This window comes from Momordica charantia (genome assembly GCF_013281855.1).
Source record: "Momordica charantia cultivar OHB3-1 chromosome 5 unlocalized genomic scaffold, Mcharantia_2.0 BLBB01000005.1, whole genome shotgun sequence".
Lineage (NCBI taxonomy): Eukaryota > Viridiplantae > Streptophyta > Magnoliopsida > Cucurbitales > Cucurbitaceae > Momordica > Momordica charantia.
In genome coordinates this window covers 2,151,078-2,168,675 of record NW_028275163.1, presented here as the reverse complement: position 1 = coordinate 2,168,675, position 17,598 = coordinate 2,151,078, and the positions used below count along the sequence as shown (strand labels likewise).

Here is a 17,598-nt window from a genome sequence, read left to right as displayed (position 1 = left end):
ATAATGAAAAAAGATTTTGACCATGCCACAATCACTCCCAAAACACATCTTTATTTGTTTGTAATCTATAATTTTTAGAATCTCAGCAAAATTTTAAAGATTGAAAAGAGCATTTGTCAGAAATCTTATTCGTTAATTAATGAAATAATTAAAATAAACAAGGATTCCCCGCCCCATATATGTTCAACTTGGGGCAAGGCCAGAAATTTTTACAAGGAGAAATTAAATTTTTACTTCAAATTTTTTATAAATACAATTTAATTCTAGATTTAGTAGAGGAAAAATCTTCAAATCTTTATCTTTTATAATAATTTTTGAATCTACGACAAACTTAGGGCGATGATTGTCTCCTTCTTCCTTCTTCGCTCAGCCCTGTACACAACTTAAAAGCAGATAACGAAACCCAGGGAAAAAAAAATTACTATAATGTCCCGAATACAGAACAATAAGCAAAAAATTGAGTCATCTCCTGCCTCATTGAACATGCAATTTTACAGCTTATAATAAAACTAATTTCTTGAAGAAAAAATAATATGAACATAAGAAACTTCACTAGTATGGATTTTGAATGGAGGGGTGACTCTCCAGAATAAATTAGATGCAATGCGGTTCAGAATTACTAGCAAAAATTCAAAACCATCACTACCCCTTTATGCTACAAGCCTAAACTGATGCTATGGTAACTGAAGCAAGAAAAAAATGTAACGGAATCGACGGGAACAAAAAAAAAACAGCTATAAGGCATCGATAAAAATTTTATCATACATCTCAAAATGTGAGGTCTGTACTTACCAAGATGATCAACAAGATCGAAGCAAAACAGGACCGACAGAAGAACTGAGCATTTCACTGAGTGCGACCTGGACCTCGTTCGATCCATGTTCACAACTTATCAAGCTAGACAATAGAGGGAAGAAGCCAGCCAAATTCTTCTCGAACGATGCGTCATTTAGGTTACAAATGGCCTGAAGAATCGCTACAATAAGAGGCGCCCGAGCAGCTAACTCCCTTCGCTTGCCAGAGCCTAACGGAATTGGCCAATGTGGTTGTGGGCCGCTAATAACTGAGGCTTCAACCACATGATGCCCATGTCGCGCTGTTTCAACATAGAACTGCAACACCTCCTGGCAGAGGTTAATAAGGTACAATTCGACCTCTGCCTCCTCATAACTATGAGGCCTATCCCCAATGAGATTCTGTACAAAGGTGAGGCAAATTTGGTACGACTCGTTCTCGAGCCGTAACAGTGGAGGGTCTTGCATTTGTGTTATGGAGGCAAAATCTTGTAGCTTCGAACGTATTGGCGCACTGGCATTGATATTATGAGCATGAGAAGCCACACTGTGCAAAGCGTCAAATAGGACCAAGACATTTTTGGCCGAGAGGTGAGACCTATACATGTTGTAGATCTCCATAACGGCCTGCCAAAATTTACAAGAGAACTGTCAAATCTAATCAAGAGAAATCCAAAGAGCATAAAAAAGTTACTTATTTGCAAAACAAATTAGAAGCTTCTCAGTTTTGTAAGCAAAACAAGACAGACTGATTAAGATTCTGCAACTGGAAGGTCCCCTTTATCCGCAATTCTAATACTATATGCATAGTTGATTCAAATGACAAAACATCAGATATTGTATTACCTTCCGTATTTATTTTCTAACATCAGCTAGCAACTACTTCTACGTATATAACGAATCGCACATACTACATTTACCTATCAACATATCGATTCCTTGAGACTAAAATATCAAAGAATCCATAGATGGTGTAATACAATAAGCATTAAGTGGTGGTTAAGCTTATGGAACCTACCTGGATCAATAAAAGCTGAACAGCAGCTCGACACTTGGCATCAGATATTGAGGCATAAACATGTTGCACCGTCAGGCTTTCTGAATCGTTGTTGGGTAATTCAGGACCATTAGACTCTGCATTACTCTCCCCATTCAACTCATGTCTGTGGCTCCTTATTGTAGCATCAGTATTGACTAGGAACGAGAAATCAGGAAGTGTAGCAATTGTCGCTTCTTTTAATGACAAAACCACTTCTTGCCACTTCTCCTCAGAAAATAAATCTCCGGCATTGCTCATCAAGCGAACGAATGCAGCAATACCGATACCAGCAAGGCTTTGGTGAGGACGCTTAATAAAACTAACCAGAAGTGTCAATACTTTCATCAGAAGGGGATTGACAGTACTATAAAATTTGACAAAAAGATCAACAACTAGTTGAAGAGCCAAGGTACAGGTCTCGTACAACCAGGCATCTTGATCAAGTTCACCATTCTCGCCATCAATTCCCTGCTCTGATGAACTTGCACTAGATGGATCGATAGCATGTCGGACATAATCAAATATTGGAAACAGGACAGACTCAAAAACCCGTTCCCACAATGGTAAAGAGAAAAGGTGACCATGCTTGCGTAAGGTATCAAACAACACTTGTAAGGCACTTTTCCGGATCTCGGGCCTGGGATCAAAGCTCAGTTCTGACAAGCCTACAAAGTCAGAAACAGAATAGTTGAGTTCTATTAGTAGGAAGCAAAGTCACCTTGCAAAACCAAGTCAGGCTTTCCTTTTTCAAATTCTTTTATAGAACAAAATTACAAATATTGATTAAAAAAAATTAGGTAATTGTCAGGATATAAATGCTCGGCAGTTTAAATAAGAGGCAAATCCAGCAGCATCAATACCAGCCAACAAAGGGAACCAGAAATAAAGATGGTTGTCTTTGTCAGTCATCTCTGCATCATGTTTGGCATCCTTCGCTTTTTGAGGTGAAAGAGGAGAACTTTTTCCAGGGAGCTCCTTGTCCTTGTTCCTTGATGAGGATCCAAAATCTCCTTCGGCAAGTTTGGTTGCACAGAACCGTAGGAAGGCAATGGCATTGAGGCTAATATCTTTGTTGAACCTATTATTGGTAAATGCAATTAGGCAATTTACACAATCTGTAAAGGTGGTTGTTTCAGTCTCCGTAATATATGGAAAATAGTCTCTTATAATCTTCTCAATTATTTCAAAGGCTAGAAGAACAATATTTTTGTGGTCATCATAAGCAGCTGTAGTGAAGACCTGAATAAAGACAAGACAACGATTCATCAAGAAAGAGACCAAAATGATGAATAACTTTCAAGTAATGAAAAAATAGAATAAAAACTAGAATGGAGTTCATATAAACTTCCATACCATGAACATGCTCTTCCATCCGGATTTAACATTATTAACTCGCGACAGGACCATCTGAGAGACACATCTAATGATTAATTCTCGAATCTCAACAGCACTGCTCTTACGCATTACAACAACAAAAGGCTTCATAAATTCATTCTGAAAGTTGTAATTAGCCAGCTCTTCCCGGTCTAAGAATTTCATAGATAATTGACGCAAGGAATCCATTGCAAATATAGCGATCGAAAGGTTTTCAGAGCATCCAATGGTCACAAAGAAATCAGAAAGCACATTCCAGATGCTTGACCATACAAGCCGGATGCGATTCATGTTATAGTGCCTGAAATTTTGAACAAACTGCATCATCAATTCGGTAAAATAAATAAATTTGAGCAAATCATTAAGCAGGAATAAAAAAATGAGTTTTCCAGAAAATGAACAAGGACAAGTTCATACGCAATCTCAACAATCTTTGTAAGGCTGAAGACACGAGGATCAGATGTGGAACGCAACTCCTCCACAGAAACTTTGCAAAGTGCCTTAACAAAGTCCACAATAGCTTCACTGTTTAACTTTTGACTCCTTGTGAAGATGCGATTCATTTCAGAACTTCCAACTTGTTCTAACATGTTTAGATTAGAAACTAAATTGTTCATCTGTTCTGACGTGACTCCAGAAGCATTGCCGGTTATACCAGCACTGTCGTATGAACCCCTCATCACAGCAGCTGCTGCATATTGAATCCTCCCAACCCCCTTCTTTTTCAGAACTGGAAGCATTGTTGACTTGGATTGCTTTGACTTTTCAGACTCATTTTGAGGAAAGGCAAAAAAAGTGGCATCTGGAGGAGCACCCTCACCAAGAAGATGTAAATGCTCAAACCGAGAAACACATGTCAAAATATGTTCCCATGCTTCTTGTAAAAAATTTCCCTCCTCGTCTGCGATCTTAACTATTGCCTATTGAAATTTCAGATAATAACTTCATTGTCAGATTCATATTCCACAAGTACAAGAAGTTAAAATGGTTCACTCAGAAAGATTTTCCAAAAGACATTCCATTCTTGAATGCTTCGTCTAAGCAAATTAAACTAGTTGAAAGTTATAAAATCCAAGGTGAAGAATTAAGAAGGCAGGATTCGGCATAATATCCACGACACAATAGTCAGGGCTTATCACTGCAACTGCTGGTACTCGGACCAAGTTTGAGTATTCATTTCACCTTCCTTCATATTAGCCAGGAATTTATTCTCCTTCCAGAATCAATAATAAATAAAGTTTGCCCTGATATGAGCAAGGGTGTTCCATTATGGTTCTATGATTTCAGTTGTACTAGCGAGATCCTATTCCTATGGCCTCTTTTGTAGCGTATATCACTTGTGGATTACTAATCCATAGAGGTTGAGTGACTCGTTACCTCAATGTAGTTACGATCCTGCTATTCAAATTTTTGTGAATTAAACTTTAAAAGGTACCAAAGGGCTTGTGGTAAGGGCTTGGAATATTTGAAGATTCTCTCCAAGGTCCTAGTTCAAACCTTCATACGGAAGGCTAGTAATTTAAAACTCTCATTGCCCCCAGAAGCAAGCCTTGGAGAGGGCGAATCCTCCTTATAAATTAGTAGGGGTGAGCAAAGAGTATAATTAATGCAAGGAGTCAGGCACCCATACCCTAATTACGAGAATAAAACCAGAGGACAGGACATAGAAAATACCAACCTTAATGGCATCGATATTTTTCTGTTTGATACCAGCAGGAGAGTGGAGGGAGGTAAACTTTGCAAGTGAAGTCACAAAAGCATCTCTGTGAGTCTTCATGGACATTACTGCAGTAACATGGATAGCATATTGAAAGCCTTCAAGACATAAAGCTATTATTACTTCATCGTCACTTCGGTCAAGTGGAACGCTGAAGGCAGCCAGCATAGGAGCCCAGCATACCTCAATCATGAATCTGAGAATGACAACATCTGTTGCTGCATAATAAACTGACCTAAAAAAGACAATAAATTTCTATTATGAAGCAACCAAAGTTAGGCTTCAAAGGAACTTTTAAGTGAGCCTAATAATTTTATAGGAAAACATTATTTTCTAAATAAAGATGAAAAGGAAATACAAATATACATAGATCAAACCACACCGTAAATTCAGATGATATAAAATAAAAAAATCGGGTAAAAAAGTAAAGCAGTGAAGATTTTCATGGAAAGCCATCCAATCTTACTCAGATTTGCGAGCCTTTTCTTTAAATTGCTCTTGCATATGCCTGATAAGATCATCACTGGTTTCCATGTTCTGGTCCTCTCCCCGCTTACGAATCACAATATTTAGGATACTATCGAAGCCTAAAATCTTGTTTGAGTTTGTAGACTGTTTCTGTTGAGGAGCCAATTCATCATCCTTCATTTTAATCTCATTTCTTGATAGCCTTTCATACAACGATTTCAGATATTCCTCAGGCAAATCTTTACCATCATCTATGCCACGATTGTTTCTAATGAAGTCTTCAGCAGACATCTGCATATTTGACAGCCAAAGAAAAGAGAAATACATCAGCACTCTGTCTTTAACACCAATCAGATTATCAGAGATAGTGATCAGACCTTGTTCTTCACCATCGGGTTATGGGCATCAGTATTAAGCAATATGACCGAGTACGCAAGGACATAGGCTGTATCAGCACTTGTGAAAGCTTTTGGATTACATTTGCAATAACGCTCAGCAAACTTTTCCATAATACGATCAATCTTCTGTGCTTCACCGGGCAACCTAAAACCTTTCAGAAATGCTCTTATAGCCTCATCAAACTCCAATCCTTGAAAATCAAAGGAATCCACATACGCATGCATTACTTTAAGTGATAACTCTTCCCTCTCTCCCAAATAGTCGCCAATCAGTGTCTTGTCCAAACCAGATGCATCCTTAAGAAATGCAGCTATCTCCTCAGGTGAACTACCCACCTTATTAGCATTTATCAGAAATTCAATTCCTTTCTTAGGTTTCCGGTTGAAAAGTGATATACCTTCCTGCCACAAATTATCAAGTAGTTCCAAAATAGTTAACTGACAATGTCAGAAAAAGATGGATATGTTGCAACAAAAGACAGAACAACATCATACCTGGAGTTCAAGCTTGTAGGCACGCCGTTGCTCAATTGTCAAAACATCAGAAGCCTCAGTGGAAACTTCAGAATGGGAATCTGATCCTTCACCATGCTCATCGCTAGTGCCATTTGGCATCAAACCACTTACGGATTCAGAGCTGTTTTCTGCCACTTCAATCTTTTTGTTGGAATGAGGATCCGGAATCCGTAGCTGCTTATTCAACCAGTCTCCCATTGATTTCAAGATAGCAACTAAGCACTTCATAGCTTCAAGTTTCATGGTCAACTCCTGAGGTGGCAATAGTGTAGTTGCTACACCAGGAGGGACACCTTGAGCAGTTTTAAGAAGTCCATTGACCATTCTGAAAGGATCGGGAATCAGGATAAATATACTCCAAAAAAAAGTTAGCTGTCAAAAGTTTTTTTTTTATATATAAATATTATCTCATAGCTGTCAAATTTTAACAACCAAATGAAAGAGAATTTTTTAGAAAACCCACAATCAAAATTAGAATTCTTATAGCTAGAATACCAAGCATGATTTTTGATAAGTTGCAGACCTACCTCTCAAATATGTTGGATGAATTGACATCACAATCATAATTAATAAAAATATCCACCAATATTTGGGAATCAACGCACAGCTTCTCTACAAATCGAAGCACTATCATCTTCTGCTGAAAATTTGGTTGAGCAACATTTTCCAAAACTCTCAGCACAATCATAGGGAAAAATACTCCAATCTCTGCTTTCAATCCAGCTCTAAATCGTGATACCAGACTGATGAAAATGGAGCACGATAGCTGAAATATAATCATAAGAGTCGAAGCGCTGTTCTTCAACAATGAAAGACACAAATACTGCTTAATGGCACCCAGAAACCTGTTGCATACATATTTCATTTTGCATGTGAGTAAGCAAGTTCATCAAAATGCAATTACAATGACACTGATCAAGGAAGAGTAATATCAGAGCGGACAAATCTAGAACAATTTTAACCAACTTTCATTAAGAGGAACGGAAGTATAAAAGCAAAGTGTCATCCAAAAACACAGGCCCTAAGCACCAAGAGAAGTCAAAGTTACAAAAAGTGGCCAGACAAAGCCATAACAAATCCATACACTTCAGCAATGATCATCTTAAAAGCTAGATGCTCTCCCATAAACTGAGCACATCAAACTATTATCTTCAAAAAAATCTATATACTTTTCTCTGACTAGATTCCCAAAATAATGGCCAGGCAAAGTTCCAAGAATCAAAAGACTTTATCATTTCATTTGAAACAGCCAAGATTGAGAATCTCTACCAAGGCCAACCCATACTTGAAGATGCACGCAAGAAATGGGTTTCTTTTATGACCAAGTATCAGCGGCCAACTCTATGGATTCTGCTCATGGTTCACCTACTAAGCCCAAGGGGACTATGCCCACCCCGAGGTGAGCTTTAAGAGACAAAAAGGGATTTTAACTTATCAAGTTTTCCATCTAGAGGCTTAGACCAGAGACCTTGAAGGGAATCTCCAAATATCCCGAGCCCTTCACACCAAGGTCACCCCTTTGGAGGCTTGCGAAAGAAATGTTAATCATTTTCATCGTACCTTCCTTTTCTTCCTCCAGAGCAAGTTCTCTACATCGTCTTAAGAAAGTTACAAAGTTGAAAAGAAGTTGCCTAAAAGGAAAGAGGAGAATGTACAACAAAAATGAAGATTCTATTGCCAGATCTTTACAGATATAATAATAGTAGTAGTAGTAAGCAATCAGTTGAAAGCTCTTCCATAAACTAAACTTGAGTTGAAAACTCTCCAACCAGCACAGGAACCCTTTGGAAATCCTTGCTTGGGCCTCATTTCAAGTGTACCTGGAGTCCAAAGTCCATCAACTATGACACCTTACCTTTTAAGCTAAAACTAGCAGGGAATTTTTTTTCTGAACTAACTACATACCATCTACCATGTAAATAAAATATATTTAGAAACTTGATGAAAATTCATCCTGATTTGGATAATAATCTCCACATAGAAGAATTTTCAGAAGGATTTTAATATTTTAGCGTCAAGAAATCATCCACTATCCATTCATCTTACGCTCAAAATTATCATAAGTTTATGGTGTTAAATTGCTGACAGCTAGTGGTTGACATATATGGGACAGGACGGAATAGGTGAGTTAGCAAAGAAAGGAATAAAGGAAGTATGTGTAATCCTAGGTGGGGAGTATTAGTTGGAGTAGGCTTCGCTTTACACCTCCTTCCAATACCTCTCATCAGATCTAAAAGTTCTCCCATTTCTTTTGAGCCTTAAGTTCCAAAAAACTGCAAAGAAAGCCACCTTGCAAAGACCCCGACCTCTATTGCAAAAAGAAGGATTAATGACCTCTTCCACTACCTCCCCACAGGCCACAACCTCTGGGAGAGACCCAACTAATACCCAAAGTTGCCAAAAATCTGTTCCAAGGGCAAACACCAAAGCAAGTGGTATAGATCCTCCGCTGCCCTCCTGCATAACACACGCCATAAAGGACCCAGAACCAAGGAAGAAGATCTCTGGATAAAGGCCACGGTATTTATCCTCCCCAAGGTAACCCACCACGCAAAAACTTGATTTCTTACTTAAGTCTTCCAGAGCAGGGTAAATATAGGAGGGGCACAAGGTTGAAAAGACAAGCGATCAAAAAGAGATTTAGTGGAAGGGCCTCCTTGGCCCTTGTCCTTAGGCTATTCTTTGGTCCTTTTCTTATCCAAAAAAAAAAAAAAGTACTACAAGGTTCGAGAGTCCAAACACGATAATCATTAAATCATTCAAAGCCCAACATCTATCCGCTGCATTGTTCAACCAATTCTTCTCTAGATAACATATTTGTTGTTAATGTAGTTAAAATCATTTATATGACCAATCACATAAAAGCATGATATATCGATCAGAAGCAAATACTAGAGAAAATTTGAAAATTGACCTATGCAAACGTACAATTGAAAGACTGATATAAATGCAAATTCCAATTAGAAGCATGATGTGATGCACCTTTCACTCGTTCTAAAAACAGCACCAGCATTTTCCAGCAAAATTTTCAATAATTCCAATGCGACAATCTTCCCCTTCATTAACTGAGGATCCGCCATTGCCTCCTTCGGTGGTGTCTTCATAGATAACTTACAAAGAGCTCGGAACACCAAGAATGCATCCCTCCGCAGCTTATTACCAATCTGAACTTCCAAATCATCATCTCTCTCAATCTCCCCATCTGCCAACTCCCCTTTCCTTCCCTCCAATGCCGTTTTGTACATACTAATCTCCCAATACTTTGCGTCCAACATATCCTTGTCAGTTGAATCCAGCAAATCTGCAGGATTTGTTGTTTCCACCGTAGTAGTCTCAAATGCACCGTCGTGCGCACCTATTGAAACCTTACCTGGCGTTGTCGGATTCAAAACCCCATCAATATCCTGCATAATTTTCGTGATAAACCCTTGTACAAACTGCGTCATTGACCCATCTACGTCCGTTTTCTCAATCGGTTCCATCAATTCCGCAACAACAATTGGCTGAACCGGAACTGTAGACGAATCTGCTTCCATTCTCCGAAACACGATCACTAGCATTTGAATCAATGATGCCTTTGCTGTAGTTTGATTAACCACATTTTTACTGTCCAAGTAGATATCATAACAAGTCTTAACAATCTGCAGCAAACAATCCCCGTGAATTCGTAAAGAGATCGACGTGACTGCAGATAAAAGCGCCTTGAGCACCAAGAGCTCAACAGCATCATCACCTAAATCGTGACATTTGCACACCGATTCGATCAGCTTCGCCAGCAGTTTCCCCTCAGCGCCCCCACTGGGGTCAGCCTCCCCGCGCAAATAACCATGCGCGATCAACTTCTGAATGCAATCAACTGCTGGATCAGCTATCTTGAGAACTCCCGAAGACGAAGCATTAATTAAAGGGCTAAGAATAGACTCAGACTCAGCGAGCGAATATTCATTCGGACCGCCATCGTTAAGCGGTCCAGGAAGCGCGCCTTCCGCCTCGGAATCAGTAGGAGATGAAGGAGAAGATGGAGAAGATGAAGGCTTCGGATAGGACAACGTGAGGCGTTCAATAACAGATTTGCATTCATGTGCGAGCTTGGAGTGCTTGCGCCACGACGCGTTCTTAACGATCTTCTCAAGAGCTGGGGATACAACCTGGCTCAGACGGGAAGCGGCTTCCGAAGAAGCCATTCCCACCGGGTTTGTAAGATCCGGACAAGTTAGTCAGGATCTAGCAAGATATGAACACTTGTTAGGGTTTTAGCTTCGACTCTGGTCACCGGAATGTTACCTGCTCCGGCAATGACGGAATTTGACTTCGTCGGATTGGATCGGAATCGATGCCGGAGACGTCGCCGGCGAGGAATCTGTATCTCCCCTATGTCGAGAGAGAGATCGTGGAAATGGAGGGTGGAGGGAGGCGTCAGATTTAGATCGCGTTTTGGGTCGTCTTTATTTTTCTCTGATTTAGATTAATTTTCCGGTGTGAAATGACTAATACGCCCCGCGGAGAGACCTTATGAGCACCGAAATAACGCTCCTTCGCTTGGGGTTTTCGGGAATACATATTTTAATGCCGTATTTTAACGTTAACTGTTATGATCGGCGGGTAAGGTATACTCGGGGAAGCAAATCTGGGCCTCGTTAATCGTTACCGTTGCCTGGATTATTACTCATACGACTCATTAATTATAGATAAATAAATAGTATTTTGCGAAAATTGCGCAAACGCCCCCACTTTGTTTTGATATTATTAATTTGAGTCTCGAAGTAGAGAAAAAATTAATTATAAATTTCGTCCTTAAATTTTTATAATGGTGTCTTTTCTTTTTTAATTTAATAGCACGGTTTTTTTTTTTCAGTACAATCTGTGCAGATGGAAAATCGAACTTACAACCTCTTAGTTGGAGATATATTATAATTATCGCTGAGCTATGCTCACTTTGACTTAGTAGCACTGTATTATATATTTAAATTTTCGAACTTTTAATCGATGACATGTGTCTTAGCTGATTGAGTTATTTTCATATTGGAGATCAAACCAATACCGGGATGGTTTTTATATAATCCTTAGTGTACCATTTTTTGTTAGCTTAAATGTATAAGGTTGGGGATTCAACCATCGATTTTATGATGGTAATATGTGCCCTATCCACTTAACTATGTTCGAACTGGTTATTTAATGTCACGTAGCTAAATAAAATAATTTTATGATATGCATTGGATAAATATTTTGTAATTTAGTACAACTCACGTGCTAGCAGAAAGAATTGAACCAACTAGACAAAATAGATTGGTGCATAGGGTAATGTATCCAAGTATCATGGAGTTATACAACTTTTATAGTCAGTTTATTTATCTTTTTTAACACACTAGATGAACAACGTTTATCTAGTAGACATGTCAAGTCATTGTATTAGTTAACAATAACAACAACATAAAGATTATATACCGTTATAATTTTGAGTTTGTCAGATATAAAGGTTAAAATATACATTCAATTACAAGTTTTGGTTTACTAACTCCCATAGGATATGTCTATTGTTCAATACTTGTAATTTAAATATCTTTTAAAATGCTACCTAATTCTCATATATCTTATTTTTTAATTTAATAGGTTGTGAACTTCAAATTTTGTATTACGTAACTTTGACATTTTTTTTATTGGTTTAACACTTTTGTGGTGGAACATCTTTAACATACACAAAAGTAGACGATCATGTAATTATCAAATAATATTGTCAATCTCGACGTGTCGCAAAAGTAATAAACTGGTATAATTAACAATAAACTTATTATACACCATTATTAAGTTTAGTGACCTAATAACAACTCTCTAAACTTTAATGACAGATATTGATATACTCAAACAAACAAAAATGACAACAAATAAATCATCCTAAGAGTTCAAGAACCAAATATATAATTTCTACCAAAATAAACATATATTCAAACTAAATTTAAAAAGATGACGATTACATATGTAGCAAGTCTTGCTCAAATATCAATTCATCGTAAACTAACAAATTTGCAAAAATAACCACAATTACAAGTTCAACCCACGTAAAAATGTATGAAAAGTATGCGGCATATTTCAACATCGAGTGTCTATTAGTGATACCTATCAACCGATGATAGACCATAGTCGTAGTGATACAAACATCACATATATACTATATGGATAGAATTAAAATATTATGGGTATTATTTTTGCATGCTTATTTAATATGTTGATATACTACATACTACGTAGTATATTACTAATATTTCACGTGAAAATGACATATCAATAATTATGTAACTTTCATTTATTTTAGTACAATAAGTGGAGGGGGAAGATTCGAACTCATGACCATTGACAGCTCATGTTAGCATTATGTAATTTTCATTTGCTATCAAGTGTTCTTTATACATTCATAGTTAATTAATATGTAACGTATCGATATACAACATAATAAAAATGTATTTTACCGATTGTGTAATTTTGATTTTATATAAATGTTATTTTTGTATGTTGATTTACTATTAGTCTATCAGGATACACCATATGAACTTAATTAAAATGAAATATCTTAGATTGTTTAACTTTTATCTTGTACCTGCATTATATTTGCATGTTTATTTAATGTTCGGTATATCATTGATACACCACATTAATCAATACAATAAAAATGGTATAACAGTGATTATATTTACTTTCATTTTCTACCTATGTTATTTTTTACCTGTTTATTTCACATATGATCTATCATTAATATACAATAGCAATAGAATTAAAATGATATACAATGGTTACATTATATTCGTTTTTTATTAATGTTCTGTTTACCTAATGATTTACTACTTGGCATACCATTTATATACCATATAGATATAATAAAATTGATATATAGTAGATTATGAAAATGATATATCACTATAGTATGTCTATAATTGTCAGTCTGGACCTAATTCAATAAATTAAGATATCTATATTTGACTAGAAAGATTGTGAGTTCAAATTAATCTCCTCTTCTTGATTAGAAAAAAGTAATATTTATAATTAATAGAAGTCTATCATCCATCACATAAACAGAATAAATAAAAAGAGAATTACATTAATTAAAAAAAAGTATCAAAATAGACCAAAATTTAAATTTAAATAAACAAAAAAAAAACTTTTTATAAATTTGCAGATCGTTACGTGGGATAGATTTGTAAATAGAGCAATCAAATTTTGAAAGACGACATTCTTATCCATAATCTACAGCTATCGCGTCCAGTCCAGACCAGAGAAATTGGTCCATTGCTCTGCTCCGTTCCAGCCGGAGCTCGAAGCTTTGGAAGAAGCCATGCCATGTGCGAGGGATTCTCGCAGGGTTCCATCGTTTTGATTCGTTCAGGCGCCCGCTAGAGGCACCAGATAGAGATCAACGTGTTCAAGGTCTGTTTTATCTTCTTCTTTTGCCCTATCTGCTTAACGTAGCCTCACATTTTTGGTAGAAATCTTTGATTCTCCTTCGCCGTACTTGCAGACTAAAATCGATTCGCGGATTTGGCTCATATTGGAGAACTTTTTTTTTTTGTGCGAATTTGGTTTTCTTGCTGATTATGGGAACCTTCCCCTGTAACATTATCTATCAACTCCATCCAAGACAGCCATTGGTTAATGGAATTGCAGAAGGTTCGTGTTATTGTTACTTGGGAGGCTCAGTTGAGCAAAGACGCAGGGTTTTTAGCTCTCGCAGAAGCTGTTCTCAATTGGCTGTCGCTGCCGCCATTGTTGAGAGAGTTCGAGAAACAGGAAGTGAAATTGAGAAACTGAGGTTTCGGTGGGTCGAGGTGGGCTCTGATATTACTGAAACGCAGAAGCAGGCCATATCTCGGCTTCCTCCGAAGATGGCTAAAAGATGTAAGGCGCTGATGAGGCAAATTATCTGTTTCTCACCTCAGAAGGGTAATTTATCAGATTTGTTGACGGCTTGGGTGAGGATTATGAAGCCTAAAAGAGCTGATTGGCTTTTAGTTCTTAAGCATTTGAGACTTTTCAATCATCCATTTTACATCGAGGTATGTGTAGTTGGACTTCATTTTTAACTTCTGATAAACAGGAACCTTAAGTTAACAGAAGAACCAATGTGAAGGATGCTTTAAATCATTTTAAAAATATAGGCCATTGATTCAAATCTCTAGGATATTAGAATTAGAATCATATGAGTTTTATGATAACATTTGGTTATAGCAGTAGGCAGTTATATTCACTTGTATATGATTTTTAGATTTTAAAGTTGTGATTCTTGATTAGGTTCAAGTTCAACAGACTATTTTGCATTTACAAATACCCCCAGTTGATATGTTGAAGTTTTCTATTTTCTAAGCAATTGGTAATATCCCATAGTCTGAAGTGAATGAGTGCGTGGTGGTTATTAGGTGGCAGAAGCTGCTCTTCTAGAGAAAACATTTGAAGCCAGTACTCGGGATTTCACGAAAATTATTCATTACTATGGGAAGCAGAACCGACTAGAAGATGCGGAAAAAATTCTCTTAAGCATGAAAGAAAAGGGTTTTGCTTGTGATCAAATAACTTTAACTACAATGGTCCACATATATAGCAAGGCTGACAAACTTAATCTGGCCAAACAGACTTTTGAAGAGCTCAAACTGCTTGAGCAACCGTTAGATAAAAGGTCGTATGGTGCGATGATTATGGCGTATATCAGGGCAGGGATGCCTCAGGAAGGAGAAAGCATTCTCAGAGAAATGGATGCGAAAGAAATTTATGCAGGAAGTGAAGTTTACAAGGCCTTGTTAAGAGCGTACTCCATGACTGGCAATGCTGAAGGAGCGCAAAGGGTGTTTGATGCAATTCAACTGGCTGCTATTCCTCCTGATGAAAAGTTATGTGGTCTCCTGATTAATGCCTATCTGATGGCGGGTCAAACTCAGAAGGTGCGAATTTCGTTTGACAATATGAGGAAGGCGGGTCTCGAACCTGTTGACAAATGCATAGCTTTGGTATTAGCTGCATATGAAAAGGAGAACAGGCTAAACGCAGCACTGGAACTTCTAATAGACTTGGAGAAGGAGAACCTCATGGTTGGAAAGGAAGCTTCAGAAATTTTGGCAGCCTGGTTTAAAAGACTAGGGGTGATAGAAGAGGTAGAACTTGTCTTGAGAGAATATGCTATGAAAGGAGCTAGTGGCTAAGGTATCGACACACCCTCGGTTGAAAAGTCCGATCTTCCTACTGAATTGAAGTCTTATGGTTTGTTATTGCAAATGTATGCTTTTTTTGTTGGAAAAGAAGGAAATGCTTCTGCTCAGTTTCCTGATTTTAAGGGTTGTAGTTACGTAATTTTAAAACAGAAAAAAAAAGTAACTCTGTGCGCACACACAAGGAAAAAGAGTTTTACAAGCTTGTTATTGAAATTTTCATTCTGATCAATACATGATACAAGAGCTGAAGTTTAACTTATTATCAGGAGGAACCTTGTGATGATCAGAACCCAATCACAGTTAGGCTCGTTTTGGGAGGTATGGAAATAAGGAGGCACCAATACACTGCATTGAGGACAGTTGTTTGTAAATGAGTCGTTGATCCCTGCCGGCCATGGATGGGAAATTGTTGCTTCCAATTTGACATGATTCGAATGGAGACTGCGGTTTTGATCCTGAAGCTTGCACCACAGGATCGAGCAGTAGGGAAAGATCCGATGAAACGGGCAAGGAGGGGGAATCTAATGGCAGGTTTGAAATTGAGGGTAGAGATGGCTTAATCAGAGGTGGTGGCTGTGCCTGTAGATTGGATTGGGGTCTTCGAAGCTCGGATGCTGCTAGGTATGCTTGTAAGTATGAGAGCTCAGCTCGCAACCTCGCTGCCTAAAAGAATGTGTAGCTCTCAGATTTCGACATTTACCGAAAAATTAACACATACAAGAAATGAAACTGAAACAGAAAGCTAGATAACATATACAAGTTTCTGTTCCTCGTATGAAGATATAAAGATGATCTATGGATATCAATTCTCAGGTGGATATAACACTCGTGAAGTAATGAGCTAATTGGCTTTACCTGTTCTTGAAGAGCAAAGATATGAGCAACACAGCCAAGAACTGGCTCTCTGACCCGAGCTTGAGCTTCATAGCATATGGTTATAGCAGCGTCAAGCCGCTTGTGTTCTGGAATATGTAAAAGCAGCTTCGATACATTGCTGGCTCCGAACACCTTGTGCACCGCTGCAAAATGAGCCGTGCCCTGTTCGGAGTCGAAGTAGGGTGCAAATATACACCCAGGCAGACACTTCCTCCGCAGAAACTTACACGCACCGCAAGGTCCACTGCCTCCCCCATTGCCGCCTGTGCAACTTCCTCCACTGCGCCCCGTGCTCATCTTGGCCTACTCCCTCACTGGTCCTTATGGAAAAGCTAAGAAAAAAGCTCAATGGAAGACAAGCATATGGAGCTGACTTTGAGCTGAGTTTGGCACACAAGGTATATATAATCGTTATTCTTCTTTCCATTTACATCTTTCTGTGTGTTAGTTTGGTGGGATTTGCAAATTGGAAGGAAATATAGATTTTGGAAGATTGAAATATGGATGCCTTTTTTCTTTTTTTTTTTTTCTGGGAATTATTGAAGATCTGAACCTACTTGTAAAATAGTTTTTGTTGACAACGAGATGGGTTAGAGGGATCATAGGGTAGGTGTTTTTGACAATACATAATTCATGGATAATTTATTAATTATTATTATTAGTTTGTTCAATTTGATGAACACTATTTTGCCTTGACTTTCTCTTCCCCAATCAGTAGTTCTATTCATCAATTCAGAGCATTAGGATGTGATGTATAAATCTGAGTTTGGGATGATTTTGGATCGGATAAAAGTGATTTTTATTTACTAGAAGCACTTTTCAAAATCTTTCTAATGCTTAGTCAAATAATTAAAGTGGGTTTAGTTACTCTCTTAAAAGAAACAACTTAATTAGTGCTTATTTCAAATTTTGTCTCAGAACCCACTATTAATATAGCCTAACTTGTTAAAACTTTTTACATGTAATTAAAAAAGATCATAAGATTTTGAAATTGGACTAATATTTGAGTTACAAGGTTGGTTGTTGAGTGTTAAATTATTAAGTTGGTCAGGGTGGTGTGATTTGAAGATATTGGTAGAATGCTTATAAATTGTAAATTGTAAGATTAAAGAATTAATTTTTAAAGAGTGAAAAACTTAAACAAAGAAGGTATTGATAAAAACTTTAGTTTAGAAAATAGAAAACTAAAAATAGATTTGTTTTCAAACGAGACAAAACAATTCCAAGC

At 37.5% G+C, this 17,598-nt stretch overlaps 3 protein-coding genes across 5 annotated transcripts; 1 reads left to right on the top strand and 2 right to left on the bottom strand.

Annotated features, from left to right (window-relative positions):
• Positions 1-534: 534 nt before the first annotated feature.
• On the bottom strand, positions 535-10,747 carry LOC111016107 (brefeldin A-inhibited guanine nucleotide-exchange protein 2). Its single transcript, XM_022291390.2, has 11 exons — positions 9,289-10,747; positions 6,834-7,151; positions 6,286-6,631; positions 5,770-6,192; positions 5,391-5,683; positions 4,886-5,159; positions 3,625-4,127; positions 3,187-3,508; positions 2,694-3,072; positions 1,813-2,498; positions 535-1,421 (listed from the first exon to the last, which is right to left on the bottom strand). Exons 1-11 carry the CDS (start codon positions 10,488-10,490, stop codon positions 801-803), a joined length of 5,367 nt encoding a protein of 1,788 aa, XP_022147082.1. The 5' UTR covers positions 10,491-10,747; the 3' UTR covers positions 535-800.
• A 2,752-nt stretch (positions 10,748-13,499) lies between these two features.
• LOC111016111 (Tetratricopeptide repeat (TPR)-like superfamily protein) lies at positions 13,500-17,050 on the top strand. Of its 3 annotated transcripts, none has more exons than XR_015790966.1 (4): positions 13,500-13,722; positions 13,814-14,348; positions 14,709-16,115; positions 16,308-17,050. XR_015790966.1 is itself a non-coding variant. In XM_022291397.2 (4 exons), exons 2-3 carry the CDS (start codon positions 13,890-13,892, stop codon positions 15,483-15,485), a joined length of 1,236 nt encoding a protein of 411 aa, XP_022147089.1. In that variant the 5' UTR covers positions 13,500-13,722; positions 13,814-13,889; the 3' UTR covers position 15,486; positions 15,761-17,050. The 3 variants fall into 3 exon arrangements, 1 of the variants encoding a protein (XP_022147089.1); XR_015790965.1 differs by having other exon boundaries at positions 14,709-16,123; XM_022291397.2 differs by having other exon boundaries at positions 14,709-15,486; positions 15,761-17,050.
• Positions 15,795-16,667, bottom strand: LOC111016112 (LOB domain-containing protein 19-like). Its single transcript, XM_022291398.2, has 2 exons — positions 16,350-16,667; positions 15,795-16,157 (listed from the first exon to the last, which is right to left on the bottom strand). The coding sequence occupies exons 1-2, from the start codon at positions 16,665-16,667 to the stop codon at positions 15,795-15,797; spliced, it is 681 nt and encodes a 226-aa protein (XP_022147090.1).
• Positions 17,051-17,598: the final 548 nt, after the last annotated feature.

What these genes read in the sequence shown, in the direction of transcription:
- LOC111016107 (XM_022291390.2), bottom strand. Translation starts at nt 10,490, where the DNA reads ATGGCTTCTTCGGAAGCCGCTTCCCGTCTGAGCCAGGTTGTATCCCCA. An exon ending in GTTTTTAGAACGAGTGAAAG is followed by an intron (nt 7,152 to 9,288) that starts GTGCATCACATC and finishes TGTATGCAACAG; the next exon opens with GTTTCTGGGTGCCATTAAGC. An exon ending in CTGGTTCCCTTTGTTGGCTG is followed by an intron (nt 2,499 to 2,693) that starts GTATTGATGCTG and finishes CTGACTTTGTAG; the next exon opens with GCTTGTCAGAACTGAGCTTT.
- LOC111016111 (XM_022291397.2), top strand. Translation starts at nt 13,890, where the DNA reads ATGGGAACCTTCCCCTGTAACATTATCTATCAACTCCATCCAAGACAG. An exon ending in ATCATCCATTTTACATCGAG is followed by an intron (nt 14,349 to 14,708) that starts GTATGTGTAGTT and finishes GGTGGTTATTAG; the next exon opens with GTGGCAGAAGCTGCTCTTCT.
- LOC111016112 (XM_022291398.2), bottom strand. Translation starts at nt 16,667, where the DNA reads ATGAGCACGGGGCGCAGTGGAGGAAGTTGCACAGGCGGCAATGGGGGA. An exon ending in TCTTTGCTCTTCAAGAACAG is followed by an intron (nt 16,158 to 16,349) that starts GTAAAGCCAATT and finishes ACATTCTTTTAG; the next exon opens with GCAGCGAGGTTGCGAGCTGA.